Below are 27528 nucleotides of genomic sequence, written 5' to 3' on the forward strand. Positions count from 1 at the left end.
CAAATTAAAATATTTGTTTTACGTGCGCAGACTCTATGATAATTTTGACAGATAAGAATACAAATCAGAATATGAATAATTTTATTGTTGCCAATCATTACATGAAAGAAATACATTTAATTGATACTTAATTAAAGTCGACAAAATATACGGTTCAGCGTATACCGACAGGATGTTCTTGTGCGGCGCTGGTTTATAACCAGACCAAAGAACAATATAATTATAATTTTTATTTATTTTATTATAATTATAATAAAATTTCTTACATTAAGTATAACAATTTACTTTAAAATTAATCTTAACACTCACGTTAGAGCCTCTGGCATTTCATAGGTCTGCTTGTACTGTCGCATCATTTGAATAAAATAGTTAAATGACACTTTGTCATTGTAGAAGATCAGGACATCTTCACCGGCGTTTACCATCTGCGGACAAAATCACAGAAGCAACTCAAAAATACCTCATATTGTTAAAAATGTCTAATTTATGTACTACTAGCGATTTTTCCCGAATTCGCATGGATGTATTATTAATGTTTGATATTCTCGGCTTCTTTTAAGTATAACACGCATGTATTATATATATATAAATCTTCCTCTTGAATCGCTCTATATATTTCTGAAACTGCATTAATATCCATTGCGTAATTTAAAAGATATAAGCGAACAGACAGCGGAGGAGATTATATTATATCTATAATATATACTTTGCTGTCACATTATAGGATAGAATAGAAAATCCTTTATTCAAATAAATTTAATTTATGCATTTTGAATAGTCTGTTATTTTTTTTATATAGATTGTACAAGATTGATTTGCATTTATAATGCAGTAACTTACCGTCTTATATTTTCAACTTTTACCATTTTCTGTAACGGTATTGTAATAAATTAAAAAAAACATTAGGTATAACAAAATCAAATATCACTGACCTCCTGCATGACGAGGTCCTGACTGCGGCGGATGTACTGAGCATCAGCGTGGACGATGGTCTGCAGGAAGCGGAGGTACGCCGGCCGTCGCCCGCGGGACTCTATGCAGTGCACGAAGTGCGCGACCACCTTCTCATTACCCTCGTGCGCGCACAGCGCTGCGTTGTCACTGAAGATTGCGCACACTGTTCGTGCTTCACGAATCTGTAAACAATATAGGATAGTATAGAATAGAATAGAGTAGAATACAATTTATTATTATCTTACTAATATTATAAAGGCGGAAATTTATGAGTATGGATGAATGAAGGTTGTTTGTTCATGATTTGGAGATAAAACCATTATATAAGAACAAAAGTCTGCTTAGTTTTGGATTAGATACATGTATTAATTAATAATATTAGTATAATTTTTAAACAAGAAAAACGATGTAATTTTTTTTTAGAATAAAGAAGAATTTTGGGTTAGATTATTAAATATTTCTTCTTTTTTGATCAAGGTCACTATGACACGCGGACGAAGTCGCGGGCACAGCTAGTTAATAATATTACTATAATTGTACTAGTGTTCAGAGAGTACACATAAACTCTCTTACTGAGATGCAATTAAATTTACCATTCTACATTAACAATGATGCAGTGAAATAGGGTAAGGAAAAAGCAGATGATGATAATGATGATGATATAGTGACATACCCCAGCGTTGAGGAAGAGGTCCAGGTGTTTGTGGAGTATGGCCTGGTTCTGTTGGTTGCCGTGACAGAAGTGTTGCAGGAACTCGTGTGCAAGCGCCAGCAACTCGTCCATAGCGGCGTCATCCTCGTCGTGGGGCACCTGGGGATACAAAATAAATTAATAACCCTGGACAATTAACACAACGCCATCTAGTCCCACGGTAAGCAGAGCTTGTGTCATAAGTACTAGGCAACTGATATAAATACTTAGGTCTTTTTTTGTAAATGAATACATAATATACAAAGAAAATGCCCCGAGCGATACAAACAATCATATTCATGGATACAAATGTGTTTTGTCGTCAGTGGATGATCCTACTATTACAAAGTTTAACCAGGCGATTTAGTACAAGTTTTATTTCTGGTTTTTGTTCTCTTACACCGATATATTTGTACTTTGTTTTCTTAGACACAGCTATTGATATCTTAGAAATGAAAATATAGTAATAGAGTAATTACTTCATCATTAGACGGAAAACGACGATTATTCTTACTTGTAGCAAATCCAATACAATGTTATGAACGCCTATATTCCTCAGCAGTCTTTGTTCGTGTCTCCGCGGTCGGCTCGACTCTCCCGCGCCGCTGTTGCCTTGTGTGCAATACTTTATCATTCGTTGTAGAATCTAGAAACAAAAGTTTGTCATAAACATTCAATTAGTAATAATTTTAAGGTTATGGGCCCAGAACAGTTTTGTTTTGACGTTTCTGCAAACAGTTTTAATTCTCTTCAGGTTATGTGTATAATTAGCTAATAAATACGAACGTGGCTTCAAATTACGACAGCAAAAATCGAGGTTCTATTCTCTGAAACATTTTCCAACTTACTTCTTTAATTTTCCTATATTCATTCATATGGTCGTGCTTTGTCGTTCTAGACGTGTCTAGAACATTGTCAAGTGAAGCGTTCCGTTCTAGTACAGCACCGCCTGGACCCACCGTGCCTGATAAACCTGGAAAAAATAAGTAACTATACAGCAATAATATAACTATTACTGAACGTTTTCGGGTCTTGTTATTTGTCCGAATATGACTCGAGTAGGAGAAAAAGAATATAAAGCCACAAAACTGTAAATATGAAACGGCGAAATTAAAATGATTAATAATAATTATAAATATCATAGATTTTACATTATTAACCACTATAAGGCGTGAACTACAACCATGTATATGATTTTTTTAGACAAGCGATGCTTTCGTTGTAGCGAGTCCACCTGATTTTCAGTAGAGCTACCACTCGAAGAAGAATATTAGTTCATAAAAATATTTAAAAGCGATTCCCATAAATTAGACATACCGGAGTGATCATCCAGGAGGCCTGCTCTACCCTTGTTGAACACCCACAGTTCGGACTTCTCGACGCTCTGCCGCAACAGGTCCAGATCTGCTTTTATCTGCTTGTACGACTCCACATCTGCATCCGATACTAGCAGTTGTACCTTGCAAAACATTAACACATTGAGTACATGGAAATTTTAATCCTAAACTAATAACTGCCGAATATGTTGATTGTCGCATGCCTAATGCTTGTTAATGTAAATCTACTTAAAACAACATTTATTGAAAAGAGCAACAAACGAGTTTTTTCCGCATTTTTCTTGTGATGAGTCTGCGTTCCGAATGAGTGGTAGAATATAAAAAAAGTGACTATTTAAAAGTGCTTATATTAAGTTAATTTTAATAAAGATTATTTCTATTTGATCTCTTGATCTCGTGGTTATAATTTAGGGTAGTAAACCATACATATTCCGGTTTCAACTGGTTTTCAGATACTAAGAGGTGGATACCTGTTTAAAAGCCGCCAGCACCTCCTGCCGTTGACTGAAGTGCCTGAAGAGAAGCGCCAGGGCGCCGGAGACGAGGGCGGCAGAGGCGCCCTGCGAGCACAGCTGCAGCAGCACGCGCAGCACCATGCGTCCACCGCACTCATCCAGGTCCAAACCATCCCTGTTTGTGTTTACATGTGTTACCAAAAAGCTATAGTTTTTCGGTAATCACTCTGTGCAACTATGACGTCACCTTTTTTATTTTAAACCACTCCGAAAACATCAAAGTTACATAGGTAAAAGTTGATCAGAAGTTAATCTAATAATTCGCGATCGTTGGGCTATATAGCTAAGGATAACATAATCTGCCATAGGCCAAATAAGAAGAGAAATAAAAAATAGTAAATCAAACTACTTCTGCAAATATTTGTGACGTCATAGTTACTATAACAAATATGAGAGCTTCTTTCAACATACGTTTTAACAAAGAAATGAAATGACTGATGAATATATTGTCTCCACAGTAGAAGATATCTGAAGAAGGAAAAAATAAATTAAAATACAGAAATGATACCAAAGACAACGGCTGTATGGTCTTAGACTCTTTGCCTTTCCATTAAGGATAAATATAACAAAAAAAAAAAATGAAATGAGACCAAGGACCAAATATTAAACAGCTAAAATACGTACATTAGATGGATTTTTATAACAAAGGAAAATGATATTTTTACAAAAAAATATTGTTGAAGAAAGCTCTTGTAATCGAAAACACAATTCGAAATTCAAATCACAAAGTCACATATTGCAACGATTAGGGAAATTTTCAAGGTTTGTGATAATATTAGGTGATATTTTAAGGCACATAGGATATTTTTATTTGATATAAATATTAATCATACACGAGTGTTAGTTTGGTTTCCAAGCATGGTAGTGGTAATATTATATAGTCATCAACTTCGTATATTAACATTATTGATAAGAATGCTTTGGTTCATATAAAATAGAAATATTATATTTTAAAAACATATATTCCTTGTCATCTTTGAACATTAGAAGAAAATAAGTGCAAATTTTTATTTCAATTATTACTCGAGTCAATACACTTGATATTTAATTTCTTCTTTTATTAATGCCTTATTATCAAATCTAATTTCAATTATTTATATATATTGGGTTTTATGTGGACACAGCGCCGTCCAGCTCCAAGTTAAGCAGATCTTGTGTTTTGTGTACTAGACAACTGATATAAATACACAAATACTATATAATTTTTTTTAAATAGATACATAATATAAATAACAAACACTAAACATACTTATAAATACAAATGTTTGTACTGTGCGAGGAATAGAACCACAATCGGAAGTAAGGCGGTGTCTACACCGCTACACCGCTGAGGCCGTGTACAAAATACCTTAAATCTTAAGGGAGTGCAACATACGAAGCTGAAGACTTAATATAGTATGTAGTGCATCATCATGCATTAAGAGAGGTCGTTAAAGACATTATGTCACTTCTAAATTTGTACACACTATATAAATAGGCTATTTATATATACTAGCTATGCCAGGTTTCACAGGCGTGAAATTTATAGCCTATATGTTATTCTGATGCATAAGCTATATTACTGTAAAGTTTCATCAAAATCCGTTAAGTTGTTTTTGCGTGAAAGAGTAACAAACATCCATCCACACTCACAAACTGTCGCATTTAAATAATAATAATAACATATACCTATGCCTTATTTGGATGCTATCATTATCGTCCTGAACACAATAGAATTATATTATACATTAAAAAAATATTTACTTTATTTGATATCAAACAACCATTACAATTCTTGATTAAAATCGTAATAATTTCAATAAATTTTTATTATTAAATTAACGTTTTCCTATATATAATAGATATTTAATTAGTTAGTTATAAATTACGGTATGTAATAAAATTCAATGTAATTATTAAAAAAAACATAAATTGTTATGAATAATTAAAATGAACTGAAATGAATATAAATTATGGTAAATTAAGTTTAATTATATGTACATTTTATTTGCTCTTTTTTTTTTCGTTTGTTGTTTATATTGTATTTTTTACATTGCACTGAATAAAATATTTTTGTTTCTTTCTTTCTAATAAAATGTACTTCAAGAAAAACATCTCTTAATGCTTGACGAGCTACATAACAACATCATTCAATTATTGGGTTAGTATGAATGCAAAACTGACGTGCTTTTTAAATAATACAAACACATTTCGTTCAGTATACAGAAATCCAAAGAGGTTAAGGATTACTATTTTTGACTAAAGTAAAGTGAGAGGGTTAGTTGCGTTATTGGATTGTAATTCTACGTATGAAAGGTTTAACAAAATCGATCGTTTCTTTAACTATATAGTTTTGTTACAAAAATAACTAAAAATTAGTTTCATTAAGTATTTTTTCTACATCTCAGAACTCTTTTATGTCCCAGGCTAAGGAGAGATTGTGTTATGGTACTAGACAACTGATATAAATATATAGTTGAATTTTATTTTGTAAATTATTGTTTTACACGTTTAATATATGCGCAAATCGAGCACCAATTTATAGTATTGTTTGAAAAATTACACAATATGCCTGAGTGTAGTATCTCTGAGTTGGAAAATATAAACAAAGTTTATTATGCAAATTTAAGATAAGGTGTATATAGCTTAATTTTTTTGTAATAAAATTAATTGTACACGAAGATAGAGGATGTTTTCTTTTTTTAATACAACTTGTAAAGATACAGGATGTTTTTGTTAAACCTGCCACACCGTGCAAATGTTAGTGCAGTCGACATGCACTGTATTATAGTTCTTACTAACAAATCTACATTTTTTGGGAGACAGCTGTCGGGCACAGTCTGTATAGCTCTGAAATAATTTTTTCACATTAGTATCCGATGCAACTAGCCAAACACGAAGGAAATATCATTTTTATATAGAAAGTTTGTTTAATATTTGAGTAAAAAATATATGTATTTACTCTTTAGTGATTGATACATTGTTAACAAAAGAATTTGAAACAGTCTCTCAATGTTTTGAGCTGTACAATATAAGTAAGCTGCGAACTCAGCAAGGAAGACGGCGAACTTATGACAATCACGGATAAACTTACTTTGTTAACGATGTAGCCATCAGTGAAGAGTTTGTCAGAAATATAAATTAACATAGTGTTTTTGCCTAGACTATAACTCACGACCGTTAAAGTCTATAAGTCGTAGTAGTAAACCAGTAAATAAGCTACAGTATTGCTCAAAAATGTGCTAATAGTAAGTACACAAATATTTTGTTACATAAATACAGTGATTTCCTTCGGTTTCGGTTAGTTTCTTATATATAAATATATTGTATTATTGATACTTTGACGTGGTCCCGCCACCAAGGAGCAACATGCGTTAGTCACTACCTTCTACACAAGAATTTACCTCACCATAGACAATTACTATTTCAGAGTGAAAGATTTCAGCCAGTGCTCATTCTGAAAAGCTGTTATACCTACAAAGAAAATATTTCTCAGGACTTTTTTCATAGTTCTGTATAATAAATACCACTTTCCATATTGAGATGGTCTTTAAGCTTCCACTCTGAAGTACTCTGTAGTATTACTAGAATATACATAACTCTACAGAGTACATAATTTAAAGAGGTTACATTTTAATGAAGATTTCTACATCAATTACAGAGAATCAGATATTAAAAATTACAGTATTATATAACTTATCTATACTATCAGATTTGTTATATTATGGTCCACAATTAATTTACACAACTAAGAAAAATACTAGACAAATAAAATTTATACATTAAAAATGTTATTGAAATAGTATTGATTATTTATTTATTTTATTTATAATCTGTATTGCACCAAATATAGAAAATAATTAAATTAATAAATGTATATTAACAGATACAAAAGGCGGTCGTTATTTAAAATAAGAAATATATATTGAGTAATACAAAACGCGGTCCTATGTATTACACACATATGTATTGACTAGCTGTTCCCGCGCCTTCGTCCGCGTGGAATTTAACTTTATTTTTCTAAAATACAATATATGAAATTAAAGTAACCTAAGTTACTCTATATTACATCAGCTACCTGCTAAAAAAAGTCCCGTCAACATACGTCCAGCCATTTCAAAAATTAGCCGGTACAAACAGACAGACAGACAGACAAAAATCGTAATAAAAAATATTTTGGTGTATGTCCCGTATTCATATGCATGTAGTAAAAAACGGTTATTTCAATATTACAAACAGACACTCCAATTTTATTTATATGTATAGATAAATGATTAAATGTAACTTTTCTTTTTTATTGCATAATGCAAATAAAACTATTTTATATCTATTTTGGAAATAGAGAAAACATTAAAATATATTAATTTGATAATACATTATTTATTGACACTAGAAAAATTGAAGATCTATAAAAATGTACAAAAGATTCATTCTTTGACTGCCAGCATTATTTAGTATTTTCAAGAATCTATTCATCCTCTTTATAATATGAGTCTTCATAGCCTTGCCTTTATCCCATTATTTGTGGTCGGCGCAGTATGTCATTCTCTTCCACTGGTCTCAATCGGTCGTCATATCTGAACATACTCTTCTTTTATTCATATCATCTTTCACACAATCCATCCTTTCTTAGGGCGTCCCCTCCCTTTACATCCATCCACATTCATATTATACACTTTCCTCTTTATAATATGAGTATATATAAATAATCACCAACCGGCAGCTAAATATGCCCTCTGCTTGAAGCCCTATCGCTTCGACATCGGCCCGCGCGATGTTGTCCGCGCTGCGGTCGCCGGCCTGCTCGAACTCCTTCTTGAAGATCGACAGCAAACAACTGATGCGGTAGTCCAGCCGCACGTCCAGAATGAACTGTATACGTGTATAATTGTATACAATAAACTATTTTACAAGAGGCAGACTGTCTTATTAACAAAATAAGCGTGATTATCTTAGTCTCGCCATTTTTGAAAAATCTTCAAAAGAATTTCAATTACATAAAAACTTAGTCCAGTCTGTTACAGAATTTACAATATCATAATATTACTGTTTTGCAATTGAAGTGGAAATTGTGGCGAAAAATATAATTCTCATTTTCACTCATTCATCTAATTACATTCAAATGCTTTCATCATCAAATGAAATAAAATGAAATGAAATAAAATTTATTACTTAAATGTGGTTTTACAGTGATGGTTTAACATAATTAACATATATTAGTTCTACACATTAATCATTTCTGACATGCAATAGACGTCATCATCATCGGTTTCTTCCTCATTCCATTAATTTAGGGTTGGAGTAGTTAAAATTCTTTATTTGCATTAAATCAACATAGATATCTAATTATGGTCATCTATCACAAAATTTGGAGTACATTTAAGAATTGCCCATAATTAAGTAAACGATACGGGACAATCTTGGCAATTAACTTTTAGGTTTTTTTTCTGTTTTTTTTTATTGTATATTTACCATATAATTATTAATGTAATGAATTTTATAAATTGAATTATTTTTAAAATATTTTTAGTAATTAAATTAAATTGTTTATATTTTAACAAAATAAATAATTAAGTTAAAATTTAAAATTAATATTACCTGTAGAATCTCTATAATTTTGAGCTTGGTGTCCATAACGAGAGGGTGCTCTCTGGCAAGCACTAATGCTGACGCGCTGCGCTGCATGCCAGTGTTGCCAGAACTCGTGTTACCGCCCACCTGTGGACATAAAGGTGGATAATAAGAGGAATAAAACATAAAGCACCGGAACTAGATCGGACCTGAAGTATCTAATAGGTTTAAAAGAATGTGAGTGAATAGTACCAGCTAAAAAATCAGATTAATTTACAAGTAATGTTCCGGTTTTACGATTAAGTCTCGGTTTATGGCCGTGAAATTACAAAGTATGGACGTTATCATTTATTATTGTTCTTGTTTTAGTAGTAACAGCCTACTATAAGTTTCAGTTGAAGGGTTAGACATGCCTGTGAAGGAAGGAAGGTGTGAAGTACAAGGAAAATACAGTTATTATATTTTGAGGGCTACCAGAGGTGTTACATGACAATATGTCGCAGGTGCTACTCATGTATATAAGACCACATACTATCAGGTAAACTGTCAGCATATTTGCCTTTGCAGCTGCAAAAAAAAATAGTAATATTATCATTCTATGATCACTCACATTTCTTGGGACGGATCCTAGAGTTATTGAAGTCATCACAGCCCCCATGTCACCAATACTGCGTAAAACGCCGCCTTCCGCTATGAACAAAAAAATATATGTTTATATTACAAACATAATCTAAACTAATATTATAAGAAGAAAAGATTTGATTTTTATTTGTAATGGTAGAAAACAATAACGAATTATTTTAATTGGAATTGTATAGCTATTTTAACAGATGTATGTGTGACACATATAGCCATAGCCGGGGCAGATATCTAGTATTTAATATTAAGATTATACAAATGTATAATAATCACGAAAACAAAATAAACTCTCCAGGAAATAAGTTGAAAGTTCAAGTAGAAATCATCAGGATTTCTACATGTATATAAACAGGTATATTTCATCTATGTCTAAACGTAGTGTTATGAAGATACCTATAAATATCTGCTATTAATAATTTTCAACTGAGTAATAAACTATTACGCTACATTAATTAGAATTTTAAAGAAAACACATAGACAATGATTCCTATAATATATGTACTTACGTTTGGTCATTTCCTTTTCTTGAGAAGCTTGAAATGTGTTGAAAAAGTCAATAATAGCATTTATAATAAAAATATTGTTCACATTACAATATGGCACAATAGTCTAACTATTATTTTTCGAGTAGAACCCGAGACTATCGAGTAAGTTGTGCCACAGAGTGTGAGGCTGGTCGTTAAGAAATAATTTAGACAGAAATTATTTATGACAACAGTGTTTATTCGAAAATATATCCGAACAATATGTATATTTATCAAATACATAACACATATTGTAAAAAAAATTCTCGGTATTCTATATAAAAATACTTTAAAGTTTTGACTTACATTCAACCTCCCCTGAGAGGGCATTGGTCTCGTTCAGTAGATCCATAGCTGTGACGCAGTCCAGGATACTTAGTAGAGTCTTCGTCAGACGTAGCAGGTCGCTGAAGCTGTTGAACATCAATGAAAAGGTGATATTAAACAACAGATAAACTATAACCAGAATTAGTTTCTTACCCAGACCAGGGTTAAATCGGCTTTATGAATGTGATGAAATAATAGAAACATTAAATAATCATAATAATGGCAGAAAAACCCTTTAGAGAGAGAGAGGGAGAGGAGTGTGGTAGAGACGAACGAATGGGGGAGACGGGTCCATCATGTGCCAGAGACAGACACTTCGAGCTAATCTAGGACACTCACCTCAACTACACATTATTTCTGAGTAACCTATAAAAATGGGTAACAATTACTAATTTCGGATTGTGCTATAAACCTATTTAAAAATTGCATCAAGCTGACATCATAGATAATGTCAAATTTGTCTTTGGGTTTAAAAAACAGACTTATATATAGAATATACTGCCGATCTAGATAAACCAAGATCTTATACTAATGTACCTGTAGAATCCGAAGTAGATCAGTTCCCTGGCAAGTTTGACGACCTCGAAGGTGAGCTTGTTCTGGTCGTGGTCGCTGAAGTACCAGGTGCGTGTGACCACGTTGCACAAGTAGTTCTCCACAAAGCGTATGGTGGACGCAAATTGTTCCTTTACTTTCTCGCGGTTCGCGTCCGGGCCGCCTTTCACGCATTGGTAGCTGTTCAAATTAGAATTATGTAAAGACAAAGTCAAAGCAAAAATAATTTAGTCACAGAGCACGTTTATGACGCCCCGCAGTTAGGTGGAGCAACGACATACGTAGTGTTACTGGTAGTAACTGGAAGAGAAGAGCTGAAGATCGTGCCCCAGTGGCGTGCCTTAGGAAAGGCCTATGTCCAGCAGTGGAATGCAGTGGGCTGATGATGATAGGACACTTCGGTTCTAGGAGTAGCCGAACCTAGTGTTCGGCTACTTTTCCAGGTTACAATTTCTTATCAGTATCCCTATAGTTCGAATAGCTAGTATAGTTACGAAAAGCTGACAAAAAACTCAACTGATAACATATATTTTGTTATTTAAAAAAAAAAATATCTTTACACTACATCCGTTGACGGGTAGGCAGAGGACACAGAATCCCATTACTTTTACTCTTCCACACAATAGTGATTAACGACATTTATACCTCGCCGCATACATGTTTGCTAGTTCCAGAGTGTTCTGACTCATTCAGACAGTCTACTTCGGCCCACACGAGCGTGACGGTCGCCTGCGACGTTACTGTACTATAACTGGACTGAGAGGACTCACTCTCGTATGTGTATGTTGTCGGCGACCTCGGTCCAGAGCCGCGCGTACTTGACGGGCGTGACGGGCTCCTGCGGATCTCTGTCTGCGTGCAGGTGCAGCATCAGCCGGCAGAACGACGCGCGCAGCTCGTACGACAGCTGCGCCTGCGACATGCACCTGCCACATACACACATATTGTATTTACCTTAGTAATATTATAAACACGGAAGTTTGTGTGTGTGGATGGAAATATAGCATATAATACCAATGGCAACGCGTCGTCATTTGACTGTGGGATCTCCTAACATAATAACTAGTTTCTTTGTCCTGTAATTTCACAGGCATATCTAACCCTCCAAGTGAAACATATAATAAGCTGATATAGCAAGATGTTTAGAGACTCTAATAGGAGAGACAAAAGTTTCTTACAAACACAGACAACTTCTTACAAAGTCTATCTCTAATACATTTTGTAAGACTTGATAATAAAAATTACTAAAATTGGTGTAACTAATATTATAAACGCGGACAAAAATATAGATCAGTAATAAACAATATTCTCACTTGAGTATTAGATGTATATGCAGCTGAGGTGACAGGCTGTTGAGTGCGAGGTACTGTCGGTTGAGGCACATGTTGGAGAACAAATCGAGCTGGTGCCGGTAGTAGTCCAGTATAGCGGCCGCCTCGCTGTTTGGATTCACGCGGGCTTCCGCCGCCAGCTCCGACAAAAGCCGCGAATTCTGATCAAAAATACAAGATAATTTGTGAAATAAACTATACTGTATTCCCAGATAAGACACTCAGACATATTCTCAATTGTTTTAGTACATTTTACATCACGCTGCAACTCTTATTGTCGGTGCAGAAAGAAACGTCAAAAGAAATACTAAGTTAAAAGTCAAAGTGTGACGATGTGATTAGATCAGGTTTTACAAGGACCAATTCAATTAAATGAAACTAAATGTGAAACCGCGTGGTACAACTAGTTAAGTATAAGTGTGCTGTATCTACGTTAGTATCTCTAAACTTACTTCTTCAATGTTAAATGTCCTACATGAATAAATGATTTCTGATTTGATTTGATTTGACTTCTTACTAAATATAATTAAGATAGGTTAATAGAAACTTCTTACCTTTTTATTATTCCACAGTAATATGACTTCATCTTCAATTGTATATTTACTATCATCCGCTTCTAACATTTTTCCTTGCTCGTATTTTGTGGAGACTAATCTAAAAGGTAATATTTAAATTAATATATAAGATCAAGAAGTGTCACTATTCCTATTTATAGCCAAGACATCGTAAGAGATCAGTAGCCACAGTACAAAGTAAATATACAGCAGTAGACATTTTAGGAAACTTCTAAATACAACCATGAACCATTCAACTTGACTAGCTACATCAAATGTAATTCCTACAATGAGAAACCCCTGCTGTGCATAATGCACCTTTTTTATATATATACATTTTAAACACCTTTTTAGTTTGTTTGATTATTACTGTAATTTTTTAAATATATGTCTTTTACTATCAGCGACCTTAGTGTCTCTTAATATAAAATACCAAAAATACAGTCTATTAAAGAACCCAGTCCTCAATACCTGCCCAACATATACCATAATATAATGTAACGATTTTTAACATCATTTAAACTATATTGTACCTAGTAAGTATAGTATAATTTAGATATACATGAAAAAAGAAATAAAGAATATAATTTTATACAGTAGTGAGGAATAGAATATACCGTTTCTTTAAATGTAACTAAATGTTTAATTTACATGAAACAGGAATACGTAATTCTTATGAGACGTAGGGTATTATGGTAGGGAAAATATTTGACGTTCAAAAGCGATAGAGCACTTTATTCTACATGAATAAATTATTTTTTATTTTATTTGTTTTGATTCATACATAGCTAGCTATTCGCCCCAGCTTCGCACGGGTATACATGTATTATATATAATATATAAACCTTCCTCTTGAATCACTCTATCTACTAAAAATAGCGCTTCAAAATCCGTTGCGTAGTAATTTTAAGGGTTAATAGGGACAGACAGAGAGCGACAGCGACTTTATTTTAACCTATGTAATGATGCTCAGTTTACATTATATAACTTCCTGCATACAGTAAACAGCAGTTTTATAGCATACCTGGTTTCAATGAGTATGTCTGAATTGTTAGCGCAGAGTACGCTCTTGCAGATTAGTTCCTGGGTGACAGCGATAGCCTTCTTGTTGGAGATGCACAAATCGCTCAGATAGTCCAGGAACCGGGACTGCCACGTCTTCATATTCTTCCGGACCAGTCCTGGCGTCAATATTTTAAAATAAATAACTGGACAATGAACACAGCGCCATCTAGTATGACGATAAGCAAAGCTTGTGTTATGGGTACTAAAGAACTGATATAAATACTTAGATAATTTTTGTTTGTACATAAATACATAATATACATAGAAAACACCCAGACCGATACAAACAATAGTGATGAATATAAATGTTTGTCCGTGCGAGGAATCGAACTCGCGATCATCAGAAGTAAAGCGGTGTACTAAACCGCTACACCACCGAAGCTATCAAACATTAAAGATACCAAAACATCTTGTATAAGGCGCTGTGTGAAAAAAATACAAGTGTAAATACTCAGGTTACATAGTATATATCTGACAACAGCTTGGAATTTTCTCGAATTATTATTAATAGTTCAAGTAAAACATTGATTTCCATTGACCCTTCCCATCCATGTAGTATTTAGGCGCGTACTAACCAACAAACGTTTCTATTTCAGAAGCGGTGATATGCTTCTCCAGTAACTTCCTGTTGTTATGCAGTAGAGCTGTGATGGTGTCCTCAGCAAGTATATCATAACCGATTTGCTTCTGCATGAAACCGAAATGCTTCGCTATGTATTCCTGAAAAATATACGTCAATTTATTTATTTATATTTTCAAACTAATAATAATAATCTTTATTTTATGATTCACAAGGGAATCTCTTGTGAAACTTTATTTTGATTTAAACTTTTAAGTTATTCCTTGTGAGAGTCTGGAGTCTGACCTTTATAAATCTTTACGCCAAATCCCATACAGGGCGTCAGAGTATGTTTTTATCATTGAGGGTTTTAGGCTATTGTCAGGTGCTGACCTGTAGCACTGCGACCTGTATAGACCTATAGTGCTCGTCCTTTTTTTCAAAATTCGCTACCTAGACCCGTCAGGGACAAGAATTGAAGGATATATTCTTAGGACCGATGATTTTTTCTCTTCAGGATATAGTGTTTACTTAAAGGAGATATTTTGTTACGCAGTGGGCTACAACCACATTGCATGTGTGGTGTTTCCTCTTCTGTTTGGCAAAATCTGCACATTGTCGTTAAGCTAAGGCTTACGTTTTGCCATATGTTTATTCAATTTGCAGTGCCAGTAAGGCCCTAGTCATGATGCATGTATTATTTTTTGTCGCAGAGTAAATGTGTACATTTATAATTTATTGAAGCAATTTTTAGTATACTCACTTGATTCTTCCTGTAGTCCTGCTGACTAAGTCGGAGAATTCTATAGCACAGCCGGAAAATGTATTTGTAAGGGGCGTAACGGGGATCGTAAAGTTCTTCGATCTTCAGGAACGGCTCCCCATCTGAAGTTTCTTGAAATGGACCCTGAGAAAAATATACATTAAGAATATATCTTATGAACCGAATCCAAGATAATAATAAACTACTTGATCGAAAATGGCAACCGTTGCCTATACTTCTTACATTTTGCAGTGGTGATCAGATCATTACATCATAAATCAAGATTACATCACCAGTTGCGCGTTGTAATCAACGCGCTTGTGACAGACTCGATTCATTATCCATATCCAGGCTTTGCGGCAAGACATTGCAAGTCTATGCATTTTCTACAGCATATATCACGGAGTGTTCTGAGAAATTGTACGCATTACTACCATTTAATAACAGTTCGCTGAATTTCACCCTAGTATTACCCGCCATAAACAAAAATACCATCCTGATCTGGATGAATGGCGAGATGAGATGCGGTTGATAGAAGACGCTAATACTGATGCTGTACCTGTAATATTTTGAAAAGCTGTCGCAATATATACTGCTCGCGTAGCAACTTCTGCCGGTCTCTGATAGGGTTTTCGACGACCAGCTCCAGCGCTTCTGACTTGTTAGGCTCGTTCTCGAAGCCCGCTATGAAATACACTATGTCTTGAAGGAGACACGTCAGCGCCCTTAAAAAAATATTACAAGAAAATGAAACTAATGGTGAAATGAGGTTAATAAGCTCTACAAAAGTTACTAATTTAAATTAGAACTGATGTGGGAATAACGTCAAAAAGAATCGTCATAACTGAAATTTTCTATTTAAAATTTCTATTAATAGATACTCGGGTATCGTAATACAATAAAAATAAACACATCTTACACAACATAAGTAAGAAAAAAGGAAATTAATAAATAAAAGCAGACATGCTGGAATGTACAGATTACGAAAAGGATTATCGAAATCCTTCTAGTGTAGACATACTTATTGTATGACAAATACACATAAGAAAGACAAACTATATATGTATATATATACAAGTTCGTCTTTAATACTAATAAATGTATCTACATACCACCCGCGTATGGCCGACGAGAACTGAACATCCTCATTTTTAATTATACGTAAGATAAATTACACGTATTTGGAATTCGAATCATTACCACAGAGTTGTAGACCACATTATTACAGTTAAGTGTAAGGAATTTGAAACTTACTTCCTCTCATTATGTTCTATATTCCCATGGTGCAGCTTAGTTGATAAGACCGATAACACTTTGCAAGCGTCATTGGCGAAGTCCAAATCTCGCACCTCGCTCGGCGACACGGATATTAGCGCGAACGCCTCTTTATCTTCCTTCACTAATGAGCAACCCACCTGGATGCAGATACAGAACATTAGTTAGTATAAAAAAAACCTCTAGATAATTCACACATCATCTAGTCCCAAGGTAAGCCAGAGCCTGTATCCTAGACGACTGTTATATATACATAGATACATACATAATATATACAGACGAATAAAAACAATCATACCCATGAATACAAATGTATGTAGCGTGCGAGGAATCAAACTCGCGACCATCGGTAGTAGCTGTGAGCTAATCCCCGCCAGACTGTATATGTCGGTAAAGAACTACACAACAGGTTTTTTAGACTATATGATGTAAGGTTTATATTTATAGTATAAATTAATCAAATGTAGTCTAATTGAGATGACGTTTCAATTTTTTTTTAGTGATTAACAGTGCTACACCCCTCCAACACCACTCTTGACGTGTCTTTTGAACGGGGACTTTACAACATGATAAAAAAAGTTTTATCCATTCACTAATACCTATGCCACGCTGTATTGGGTAATTCTAGACATTTGAGTAAAGCTATGCTCCCATTGTGTACAATTAAGATGGTCACTGTAACATTTGTATTACTATATGATTGTTTGTATCGGTCTGGGTGTTTTCTATGTGTATTATGTATGTATTATACTTACGAAAAAAAAAATATCTATGTACTTGTATCAGTTATCTAGTACCCGTAACACAAGCTTTAGATAGCTTAACTCGGGTCTAGATGGCGCTGTGTGAATTGTCAAAAAAAAAAACAAAAAAAAAACTGTATCTCAAAGTGAAATTTAAAATAAGATTTATATACCTTGGACATGACAGGCTTCTCTTCATCCTTATCTATGGGTATCGCCGTAGAGTGCACCCATGTGTGTGTGCATAAATGTTGTAACCTATAATAAGAATTAACAATTATAATTATGTACATTGATGACTTTTTCCAACTTCAAATTATAAAGCCTCGTATAGACTATTTACGACAACTATTCTGGCCTTATCATTACATAGTATAAAACAAAGTCGTTGTCGCAGTCTGTCCGTCTTTATGTATGCTTAAATCTTTAAAACTACGCAGTTTTATTTAACAGATAGAGTGATTCAAGAGGAAGGTTTATACGTGTAATTCATGTACACCCGGGCGAAGCTGGGACGAGTAACTAGTTTATTCATAAACGAGCTTGCGGCTCACCAGATGGCAAATGATTACCGCCGCCAAAGAGCACCCGCAAAGCATGTGCGTTGCCGGCCGTGCGTTTTAAGAAGGAAAAAGCTCGTTTTTTTTACCATATCATTCATCATTTTCTATTACCATCGGGTAAGTGGTAACCGTCGCCCATAGTTCGCCATTTTAATTAAATAAAAAAAAATATTGTCAACTGTAACAAACCTAACATAGCTGCTCTGTGGTACGGGTGCATCGGAGTGCGTCATGGTGGTGGGATCCAGTTCGAACAGGGTAGCGATCTCTGATGAATGCGGCACTGAGACCAGCTGGTATGCAGGCTCGCCGGGTTCCAGAGGAGCCTCCCTGATGATCACACGAGGATTTAATGTATATAACTTGGCATGTAATAATGAATATAGCTTGGCATACAAGTATTTAGAAACTTTAAGAGCAAAATATACAATGGCGATGGTTTAAATCATTATTACGCCTTCACTTGACTTCCTTTTATCCGGCACCTATAGATGGCAACGTGATATTATATATAACCTAACCAAATGTATATTCAATATATTATTCTAATTTAAGATTTTGAATAGGATTACTTTAATTCTGATTAAATTGTCCCTATTTACAAACATTTCATTCATCTACTAGATTTTAGATTATAATACATACTCATGAATACAAATGTTTGCGTCGTGCGAGGAATCGAACCCGCCACCATTGAAAGTAAGATCATGCGGTAATACTTATTTATAGTTACAAGTACGAGTAACAAATAGAGAACAAATAATATACATTAACTGATGCAAAAGGCGGTCTTATCGCTAAGCAATCTCTTCCAGACTACCTTTGGGTGAATAGGAAGTAAAGATAAGAAAAATAAACAGTGGACTGAATACCACTAATGTATTATGAAAAAAAAAACTACTAATATTGCCATATACATATAAATAAAACTCACTGTGTTTTGACGCAGGCTTCAGCTGCCAGATAATGCCCCGTTGCTAAGTGCTTGAATCGGAATAGGGAGTTCCAGTGACCAGCTCCACCACGACACGGGTCATGTTGTACCACCTTATAAATAGAATGATTATATAATAATAGCCATTTACCCGCGACTTCATATGATTTTTTTAACGTGCCCATCCTCGTGTCACAATGTCACATAAAACATAAGTACGATCCCTTCAGCCATTTAGTTAATAAAGAGATAGACAGAAAGACACAATTTTGGATTTATATTTTAATAATAATATGGACTAGACAATTCACACAGCGCTATCTAGTCCCAATCTAAGCAGAGCTTGTGTTATGGTTTTATAAATCTGGTACATATATTTAGATTTTTTTGTAATATATTTACATAATATACTTAGAAACTACCAAGACCAATACAAACAATCATACTCATAAATACAAAATGATTGCATCTTGCGTGGAATCGAACACGCGACCATCAGAAGTAAAACGATGTTCTATACTTCTAGAAAAAGAATAGCCGTGATAAGGACGCTCACGGTCTTAAGTCAAAACATCATTAAATTTGTTAATGATTTTTTGACCTCTCTCTCCATTCTTCTCAAAGTTGTTGTGACATAATTTAGGGACTGTCCCTTAGAATATAACTCAATAGAAATGTACGTAGACTTTTTCACGAAGGTGGTAATGAAGCATACCGCCCGTCTGACGGTAATTGTTACCGTAGCCTATGGACGCCTAAAGCACTTTTTCCACCTAGGTATATAATTCTAAAAACTCAGAAAACCTTACCTCTATCTCCCAGAGCGCTTTGCTACTAGTAGCCGCAGTGGCGCTTGACCTTCCCGTGGTCCTCAGAAACACGTGGTGCCTCTTCCTGTACTCGTCCATGGTGAGGAACTTCTCCTGCTCCGCGTGGAACAGTCGGACAACGTCTCCACCCTTCAGGATCTCCTCCTGATTCTCCTTGTGTTCGAGGAATAGGGTCACCTTCCATGAAGTCGATGAGTTCACTACGTTCACCTGAAAAATACAATAATAATAATAACCATAGACAATTCACAGTTCCATCTAATCCCAAGCTTCCCATCCCTAAATACTAGCAGGGCTTGTGTTATGAAATTGAAACAACACTTACATAGTATAAAGTTTCATAAAAATTTCGTTCATTCAAAATCAAATATTTGTAGTTTTTGCGTAAAAGAGTAATAAACATCCATCCTTACTTACCAACATTCGCGTTTATAATATTATATTAAGAAGTAAGATTAATTTGAAACTACAAACAGACATTTCATTTTAATTTATTTGCATACATATTAAATGAGAGAAAGAGGTGACTGTTGAGTCCAACAGTCAACTCTCTCTCTCTCTCATTTGAGAAATGTTGTCAATGTTTAAAAGCTATATTATTTCAGAGTTACATAGGTTGTATATTGTTCTATTAAATATGCAAAACTAACAAAATTATGAGCGAAGTCGGGACACGCGTTTTTTTGTAAGAAATTGAGAGAATTTGTCACTGACCTCCATACAGCCAGCGTTGTCAGGCAGCTCGTGATTGTGTGACACGTGCAGAACTTGTTGACCCGCATTCACGGGGTTCATTATCACTTTGTCCCCGACCACCACATTGTCCCCTGGAACACATCAATAATAATAGAACATATCTAAAACTCTACTCCATCTACACTCTCTTTCGAGCAACAAGCAAGTTTTTGATTGTTGTTCTTGTGATGACACAGCTTACCGAATGAATGGTAGTAAAATATATATGAGACCAGGTACGACCAACAGCATTAGAATAGTTAAAAAAAGAGAGGGGATTAGTCACGAGCGAGCTGTCAAACAGTAAAGTTGTAATTAGGGTTGTCAAGCCCAAATTTAAAAAAACCAGGATTGAAAGTTCTAAAAAACAAGACTATCCAGTTTAAAAACAGAACGCAATAATAGTGTTGCAATAGTTATATTAAAATTCAAGTAATTAATATAATCAGGTATTTAAAAAAAAATAATTTGATAAAATTATACTGCAGAAAATCAGTAATTAAGAGGCGTGCATATTTTAGAAGCCCAGGACGCTGCCATATAACCTTTCAGGAATTCCCAGGACACTTTAAAAACTGACATGTCCTGGGAAAACAGGACGGTTGGCAGCTCTAGTTGTAATAGACAGATTTTCGTATGTTGAAAAGCGCAGCTGTGTCCAATAGTATTAGATTTAGTTTAGTTATACTTAAGACAAAAAATCGACAGTTACCTGTTGACCGAAGTTTGTAGAACGGCATTACATAGAACCACGAGCCTTCGTTACCGTTAGCGTCTAAATGAACACGCATCGCGTTTTTTTCTAGCAACGCTGGTAGTCTTTTGTTTACCTGTGAACAAACATCGTTACGTTTATATTATGTAATACTAGCTGTGCCCGAGCTGTGTGTGTGTGTGATGTATAAGCTAAATTACTGTAAAGTTTCATAAAAATTTCAAAAAATAAAAAGTTCAGTATTTTTTGCGGGAAGGAGTAACAAACATACTCATACTCACAAACTTTCCCGTTTATAATATTAATAAGATTATCTTATCTGTGGTTTATATCAACCTTTTCGTTTCTCTACCAACAGCTGCTCCTGCACACAGATCACACACAGCACACAGATCGCCCGTGACAGAACGTGTCGTACGTTCTGTCGCGGGCGATCAAGAGAGCGCGCATGAACACGTAGAACCAATCGTGCATTATGTGTAATTGTTTTGTTTTTTTATGTGATATTTGTTCCCGTGTTTTATATTCAGTAATAATAAATTTTATTTGTAAAAGATTTTGTGTACAATACATATATGATGTTATTGAAAACGTGGCCCTTGCTTGATATATGCAGATTTTATTTGCTTATATCAAGCGTACAAATCTTAAAGTTAATTAATCTTTAGGTATTAAATTAACGATTGTTTATAAAATTAATTATTATTGTATGTCAATTTGTATGTAAATCTAAATGGCGTCAGGTATCATTTATAATTTTAGGTTTCCATAAACTCTTTAATTGAGTAGAAACAACACTTTGAAACTAACCATTCTTCAAGTTTTTTTCTAAAGTCTCAGTATGAAAAACCTGTCAAGTAAAAGTCAATCGCGTACAATTAAGCCTAAACATGATTCATTATTAAAAAAATCTGCCATTTTGCAGAGTATGATCATTTATTACAGAAACACGTACAAAAAGAACCCTAACGCACCATGGACGTGCACGGTCGGCACGGTCGCGCTTTCTCTGTATCATGGACTACCATTTACCATCAGTTGGTTAAATTACATAAACAGCTCACCGTGAGATATTTGTTAGACTTGACGTGCAGCAGTTGTATGACGCTGCCGTACTGCACGACTGTCCCGAGCAATTTCTTATTCTCCAACTCATTCTGCTTCTTCTCTATTTCCGCCGCATGCTGTGAAGAAAACGGTGAAACTTAATAATTTTAAATGGATAATTAATTTAAAATGTTTTCATTGAGTAAAGTGTACTAAGCTGAAAGTTCGAGGGAGAAATAATTGTTAGTAATTGCTGGCACAACATTTTTTTTTATTGAATATATCTGTGTGCTTGAAAGATTGTAGCTAGAGCTGTGTCGTAATTGTGATACACACAATGGTGCTGGCACTACTAACCTCATTGCAGGCATGTTAAGTTAACGTCCATGGGATCTACTCATATTTACCACAGTGGTTAATTTAAATAGCCCACGATGGGTTAAATCTCTCTGGACTTTATTTCATGCTCATCCTATCATCCTCCACTGATGCCCCGTCAGCTTATACCGTCACCAAAGACGAGAACATCAATCCAAATTTATTCTTTACAAAAAATAAACAAGCTACAAGGCACGTATACATCTTATATATAAAATTCTCGTGTCACAGTTTTCGTTCCCATACTCCTCCGAAATGGCTTAACCGATTCTCATGAAATTGTGTGAGCGTATTGAGTAGGTCTGAGGATCGGCCAACATCTATTTTTCATCGCCCTAAATGTTAGGGGTAGTCCACCCTTAAATTTTATTTTTTATTTTAAGGCAAAACAACGTTTGCTGGGACAGCTAGTGAAACTATATAAAAATATAAAATAGTGGGTAGAACTGACCCAAATCCTCAGTCAACTAGTAGGTGGATGTGAACAACTTTGAATGAAACGTAGGTTCCCGGCCTCGTCCTATAGCATATACAGTAATATAAATAATACACTTGTTACCACACTCAACTATACCACAAATATTCCAGTAAAAAAAGAAGGAAAATGTAGAATAAAACCCTACACTAGCTAGCAATAATAGGTTTCACTCACGTCATTTGAGGAGAAACCCGTAATCAGTATGGGACAATAATAAGAATTTTGTTATGTTAATGGTGAATAACATATATACCAGCAAATAATACAGAAAAAAATTTTACGGCCTCGGTGGTCCATTTTATATCTACCCAACCCACGGTATTAGACATAATTGGAAGTTTAAGTAAACATTAGCAAATAATAATTATTTACTTTGACAGTCTTGCTGGTCTAGTGGTTTACCACACCGCCTTGCTTCTAATGGTCGCGGATCTGACTCCTCGCACGGCACAAACATTTGTATTCACGAGTATGATTGTTTGTATCGGTCTGGTTGTTTTCTATGTATAATGTGTATTTACGTAAAAAATATATATATATTTGGATCAGTTATACCCATAACACAAGCTTTAGCTAGCTTAACTTGTGTCTATATTGCGCTGTATGAATTGCCCTGAGATTATTATTATTTAAATACTAGAGCATAGCCGGTGCAGGTGCAGGTGCACTAGTTTAATAATTTTGTGATTCTATCGCTACATTCGCAAACATACACATATATAGATTCAGATGCAGACTCAGCTAAATAATCAGGATGAAACGTAACTAGTGGCTGTTTTTTTTTTTTAGGGTTGATAATGGAATGGTGCACCCGCCTGCGCTAACGGTTTACGCTGGCGGGGCATCAGTGGAGGATGATAGGATGAGCATGAGGTCAGGTCAGTTAGCCCATCGTGCAAATTCACCAGGAATTTAACACGATGGTTTCCAGGGGGAACCGCGTGGAGGTCGACCTGACATGGTACATTGCTAGCAATGGGGTTATCAATCCACATTACTAACAATCCCCTTCCCCCCAACTAGTGGCTGTTTGAAACACCATGTAACTTTATAATAAAATAGCGACCCCTCTACGCTTTGGTCGGTTTTTATAAAGGCTATTTTACTCAAGGATAATGTGTCTTATATAATAATGGTGAAAGAATTTTATATATATTAGGGTAGAGTAGCACTTACAAACTTTCACTACAGTTACCATAATTTTTAAAGTCAAATACACTGCACGACACAAGTGAAAGAAGTTTTAAAATCATAGTAGTAGAAGAAACAAACTAAAAAAAGTGTAGTCATTATAAATATACCAAAATATAAATATCTCCTCTATACAATATTACACCAAACTAGCGATCACTAGCAAGAATTATACTGATCTAATTTTTTAAAAATCAAATTCAGACCATGACTGTTAATGTTTCTTATATGTATATATGTGAAAGTTAATAATAATAAAAAAAGAATGAATGAATGAATGAAAATGAATGAAAAACACTTTATTGTTCCTCTCACAGAAAGAATAATTACATAAATTAATATGTACATCAAATATAACAAGAAAAAAAAACGTAATTATAATATAGAGGTAACAATGGGCGGCCTTATCGCTAAATAGCGATTTCTTCCAGGCAACCTTAGGATGGAGAGGAGTCATTAGACTGTGTCTGATCGAGGTATAACAATAGAAGAGGTATGGTCGAGTAATGCCGAGGTAATGTCGAGGTATAACCAAAGATATTATAAATAAATATTTTTTAATTTATCTATTTATTATTTTAATTATTACAAACAAAAATTCAAACCTTCTTCATATTCATTTTATTTAAGCTTGGACGAAAGTAATCTTGCAGAAATAAAATCAGAACAATCCTGGATAAAAATGTCCCAACACTTCCTAACAATAGCCGCCCTCAATCATTAAATCTGTGTAATTTTTTAAATGTGGCGACACACATTTAATGTCATAAAAATATCGCCAATTAATACATTAGGCAACCTGCGTCTGTCATGTTGACAAAGAATAATTACTCTTACTGCAAAGGGAATAGGATAATTTATAAACGGCGCTGTGATATAATGGGAACATTTATAAAAATAATGGACCATTACCGTTGTAAAAAGATAAAATATAATGATGATTCAGCTTTCGTTGAAGAACAATATATTATATGGGTGATTGCGAAAGAAATTTAATTCAATTATTAAATTGGGCTGAAACTAGTTTCAGCCCACGACTACGACCGTGTGATTAACCTGTACTGTAGATTACGTTCGTCTACATGCCAAATACTAATATATTTAGCATGTAGACGAACGTAATCTACATAAGTACGAACGTAATCCATAAATATGTATTCATGAAGAATTTTTATATGAATAATGAAGGAGTGCACCCGGCTGCTCTATACGCTTGCAGGGCACCATGATGATAAATTGACCATTAATTCAGGTCAGTTAAAATATTTTTATAAATTCCTGCTGCTTTCCAGGGGGAAAAGGATTGAGGCCAACTTAGAGTGGGATATTGCTAGCAATGGGTTTTTTTTAAAGAATGATTATATGACCGCCTGCGCTGACATTTTACGCTGACGGTGACCAGTGGAGGATGAAAAGATAAACATGAGGTCAGGTCAATGAGCCCATTGTGACAAATTGACCAGGAATTTATCACGATGGTTTCCAGGGGTACCGCGTGGAGGTCAATCTGACTTGGTACATTGCTAGCAATGGAAGAATTAATTCACATTACTAACAATCCCTTTCCCCCTAGCAATGGGGTTACTTCGTGGATTTACGCGATCAGTAACTGACCTGACTTCATGTCATCTAATACTCCACTGGAGCCCCGTAAACCGTTAGCTCAGGAGGGTGCATAATGTTATTATCAATTAAAAAAAAACTCTCATTAATACTAAAACAATTCGCGATATATTAAAACTGTTTGCCCCATAAAATAAATAGCAGTCGTTATATTATTCTTATTATTAATATTAGATCCGGTTCTATATTTCCATCAGAGAGATCAAAGCTGTTATAGCAATCGAATAAAACTGAGACATGCATCTTGCTTTCAGATAGGTGAGAGATTTTTAACGTAGAGCGTCTTTATACAGTTGTTTATTTAGTAATGTGGAGTTAATCCTATTGTTAACAATGTACCAGGTTGACGAATCCTCCTGGAAACCAACGTGATAAATTACTGGTGAATTTATCACGATGGGCTAACTGACCTGATCTCATGCTCATCTTATCATCCTTCACCCCGTCAGCGTAAACCGTTAGCGCAGGAGGGTGTACCATTTCATTATCATCTCATAAAAAAAATACAGTTCCCCATTACTCAATCCATTCATCTTTTTTTCGGTCGTCCTCTTCCTTTTCATACATCCACGTTATATATACTTTAGTCTCAATATAGAAGATGTTGGTGATACATTAAATAAATAAATACAGTTTTCGTTCATAGAACCCAATGTGTAGGCATCACGTGCATAGATCTTTTGGGAAAAATAACACAAACAGATGTCGGGTGCGATGAACTATTAAAATGATGGCATTGATTCATTACAGGATGCATATTATAAAATTAAAATAAATCCGCTGTCAACGTACTAGTATAATTCACCGACTTCAAAATGAATGTTCTTAATTTAATTTTGTAATGTGACATTATTGTATACTGATTCTGTGAGGTAATTTTACTAATAGGAAAGTTTCGACTTTATTTTGCAATAGATAAACTCAAAAAATAGGTTCACATTAAAAATTTCACACATAAAAAGCAAACTGTATATTTTTAGCAAATAATATTTCGAATTCGTCCCAATTGTGATGTTACTGTATCACGACAATTAGGAAGAATTCGGAATAAATGTGTTGTACACTAAAACGTGTATCTAAAGCTGCTTAACAGGTTCCTACAAGATTTGGCTGGGAGTTTTTGTAAGAAACACGAGTGGTAAAGGTAAGTGTAGTACATCGACTAAGGGGTCTTAAACTTACACCCGGGTCACAAGTCCCGGGAACTGCTCGGAGTTTCCCTCTCCGCCACACAATGAATTTGGCACCCACACGGTGAATGATTGAAATGCTAAGAATATAGTCTCACAACTGAGTTATATTTTAATACGTTCAAAATGAGCGAAAACAATCATGTTACAGACAGATACAAAAAAAGTAATCAGACTATGAAATTGTGTATCTCATCCTTTTTAAACCCGCTTGCAAATAAGTCTTCGAAGGTCTTCGAGGGTCTTAGATTTCGTCATATCACATTTCAATTTTAGTATTAAGACAGGAATTTTTGCTATTAAAATGTGACGAAGCCCATTGCTAGCAATGTACCATGTCAGGTTGACTTCACGCAATTCCCCGTGAAAACCATTATTATGTTTAATTAAATTTAAACCATATTATTATGTTTAATTAAAGGTAAATATGCCGCGATGTGCTAACTGATTTGACTTCATGCT

General features: G+C 34.6%; 1 protein-coding gene across 1 annotated transcript in view; it reads right to left on the reverse strand.

The window, feature by feature from the left end:
* The window catches only part of LOC131843148 (inositol 1,4,5-trisphosphate receptor), a 54849-nt gene that overhangs the window by 23012 nt on the left and 4309 nt on the right, over window positions 1-27528 (reverse strand). The window contains exons 4-32 of the mRNA XM_059191757.1: window positions 22224-22343; window positions 21157-21274; window positions 20424-20536; window positions 19689-19919; window positions 18880-18992; window positions 18135-18275; window positions 17556-17640; window positions 16619-16779; window positions 15924-16089; window positions 15365-15508; window positions 14618-14762; window positions 14002-14158; window positions 12978-13077; window positions 12406-12584; window positions 11863-12018; window positions 11075-11272; window positions 10517-10623; window positions 10193-10219; window positions 9658-9737; window positions 9075-9194; window positions 8194-8348; window positions 6279-6326; window positions 3453-3612; window positions 2963-3104; window positions 2494-2618; window positions 2160-2291; window positions 1628-1765; window positions 933-1136; window positions 310-425 (exon numbers count right to left, since the gene is read on the reverse strand). Of these exons, the coding sequence (XP_059047740.1) occupies window positions 310-425; window positions 933-1136; window positions 1628-1765; window positions 2160-2291; window positions 2494-2618; window positions 2963-3104; window positions 3453-3612; window positions 6279-6326; window positions 8194-8348; window positions 9075-9194; window positions 9658-9737; window positions 10193-10219; window positions 10517-10623; window positions 11075-11272; window positions 11863-12018; window positions 12406-12584; window positions 12978-13077; window positions 14002-14158; window positions 14618-14762; window positions 15365-15508; window positions 15924-16089; window positions 16619-16779; window positions 17556-17640; window positions 18135-18275; window positions 18880-18992; window positions 19689-19919; window positions 20424-20536; window positions 21157-21274; window positions 22224-22343 (3881 nt within the window). The remainder of the gene's footprint in view (window positions 1-309; window positions 426-932; window positions 1137-1627; window positions 1766-2159; window positions 2292-2493; window positions 2619-2962; window positions 3105-3452; window positions 3613-6278; window positions 6327-8193; window positions 8349-9074; window positions 9195-9657; window positions 9738-10192; window positions 10220-10516; window positions 10624-11074; window positions 11273-11862; window positions 12019-12405; window positions 12585-12977; window positions 13078-14001; window positions 14159-14617; window positions 14763-15364; window positions 15509-15923; window positions 16090-16618; window positions 16780-17555; window positions 17641-18134; window positions 18276-18879; window positions 18993-19688; window positions 19920-20423; window positions 20537-21156; window positions 21275-22223; window positions 22344-27528) is intronic.

Source organism: Achroia grisella, unplaced genomic scaffold, assembly GCF_030625045.1.
Source record: "Achroia grisella isolate CSIRO2021 unplaced genomic scaffold, CSIRO_AGI_Agris_v1 utg2786, whole genome shotgun sequence".
Taxonomy (NCBI): Eukaryota; Metazoa; Arthropoda; class Insecta; order Lepidoptera; family Pyralidae; genus Achroia; species Achroia grisella.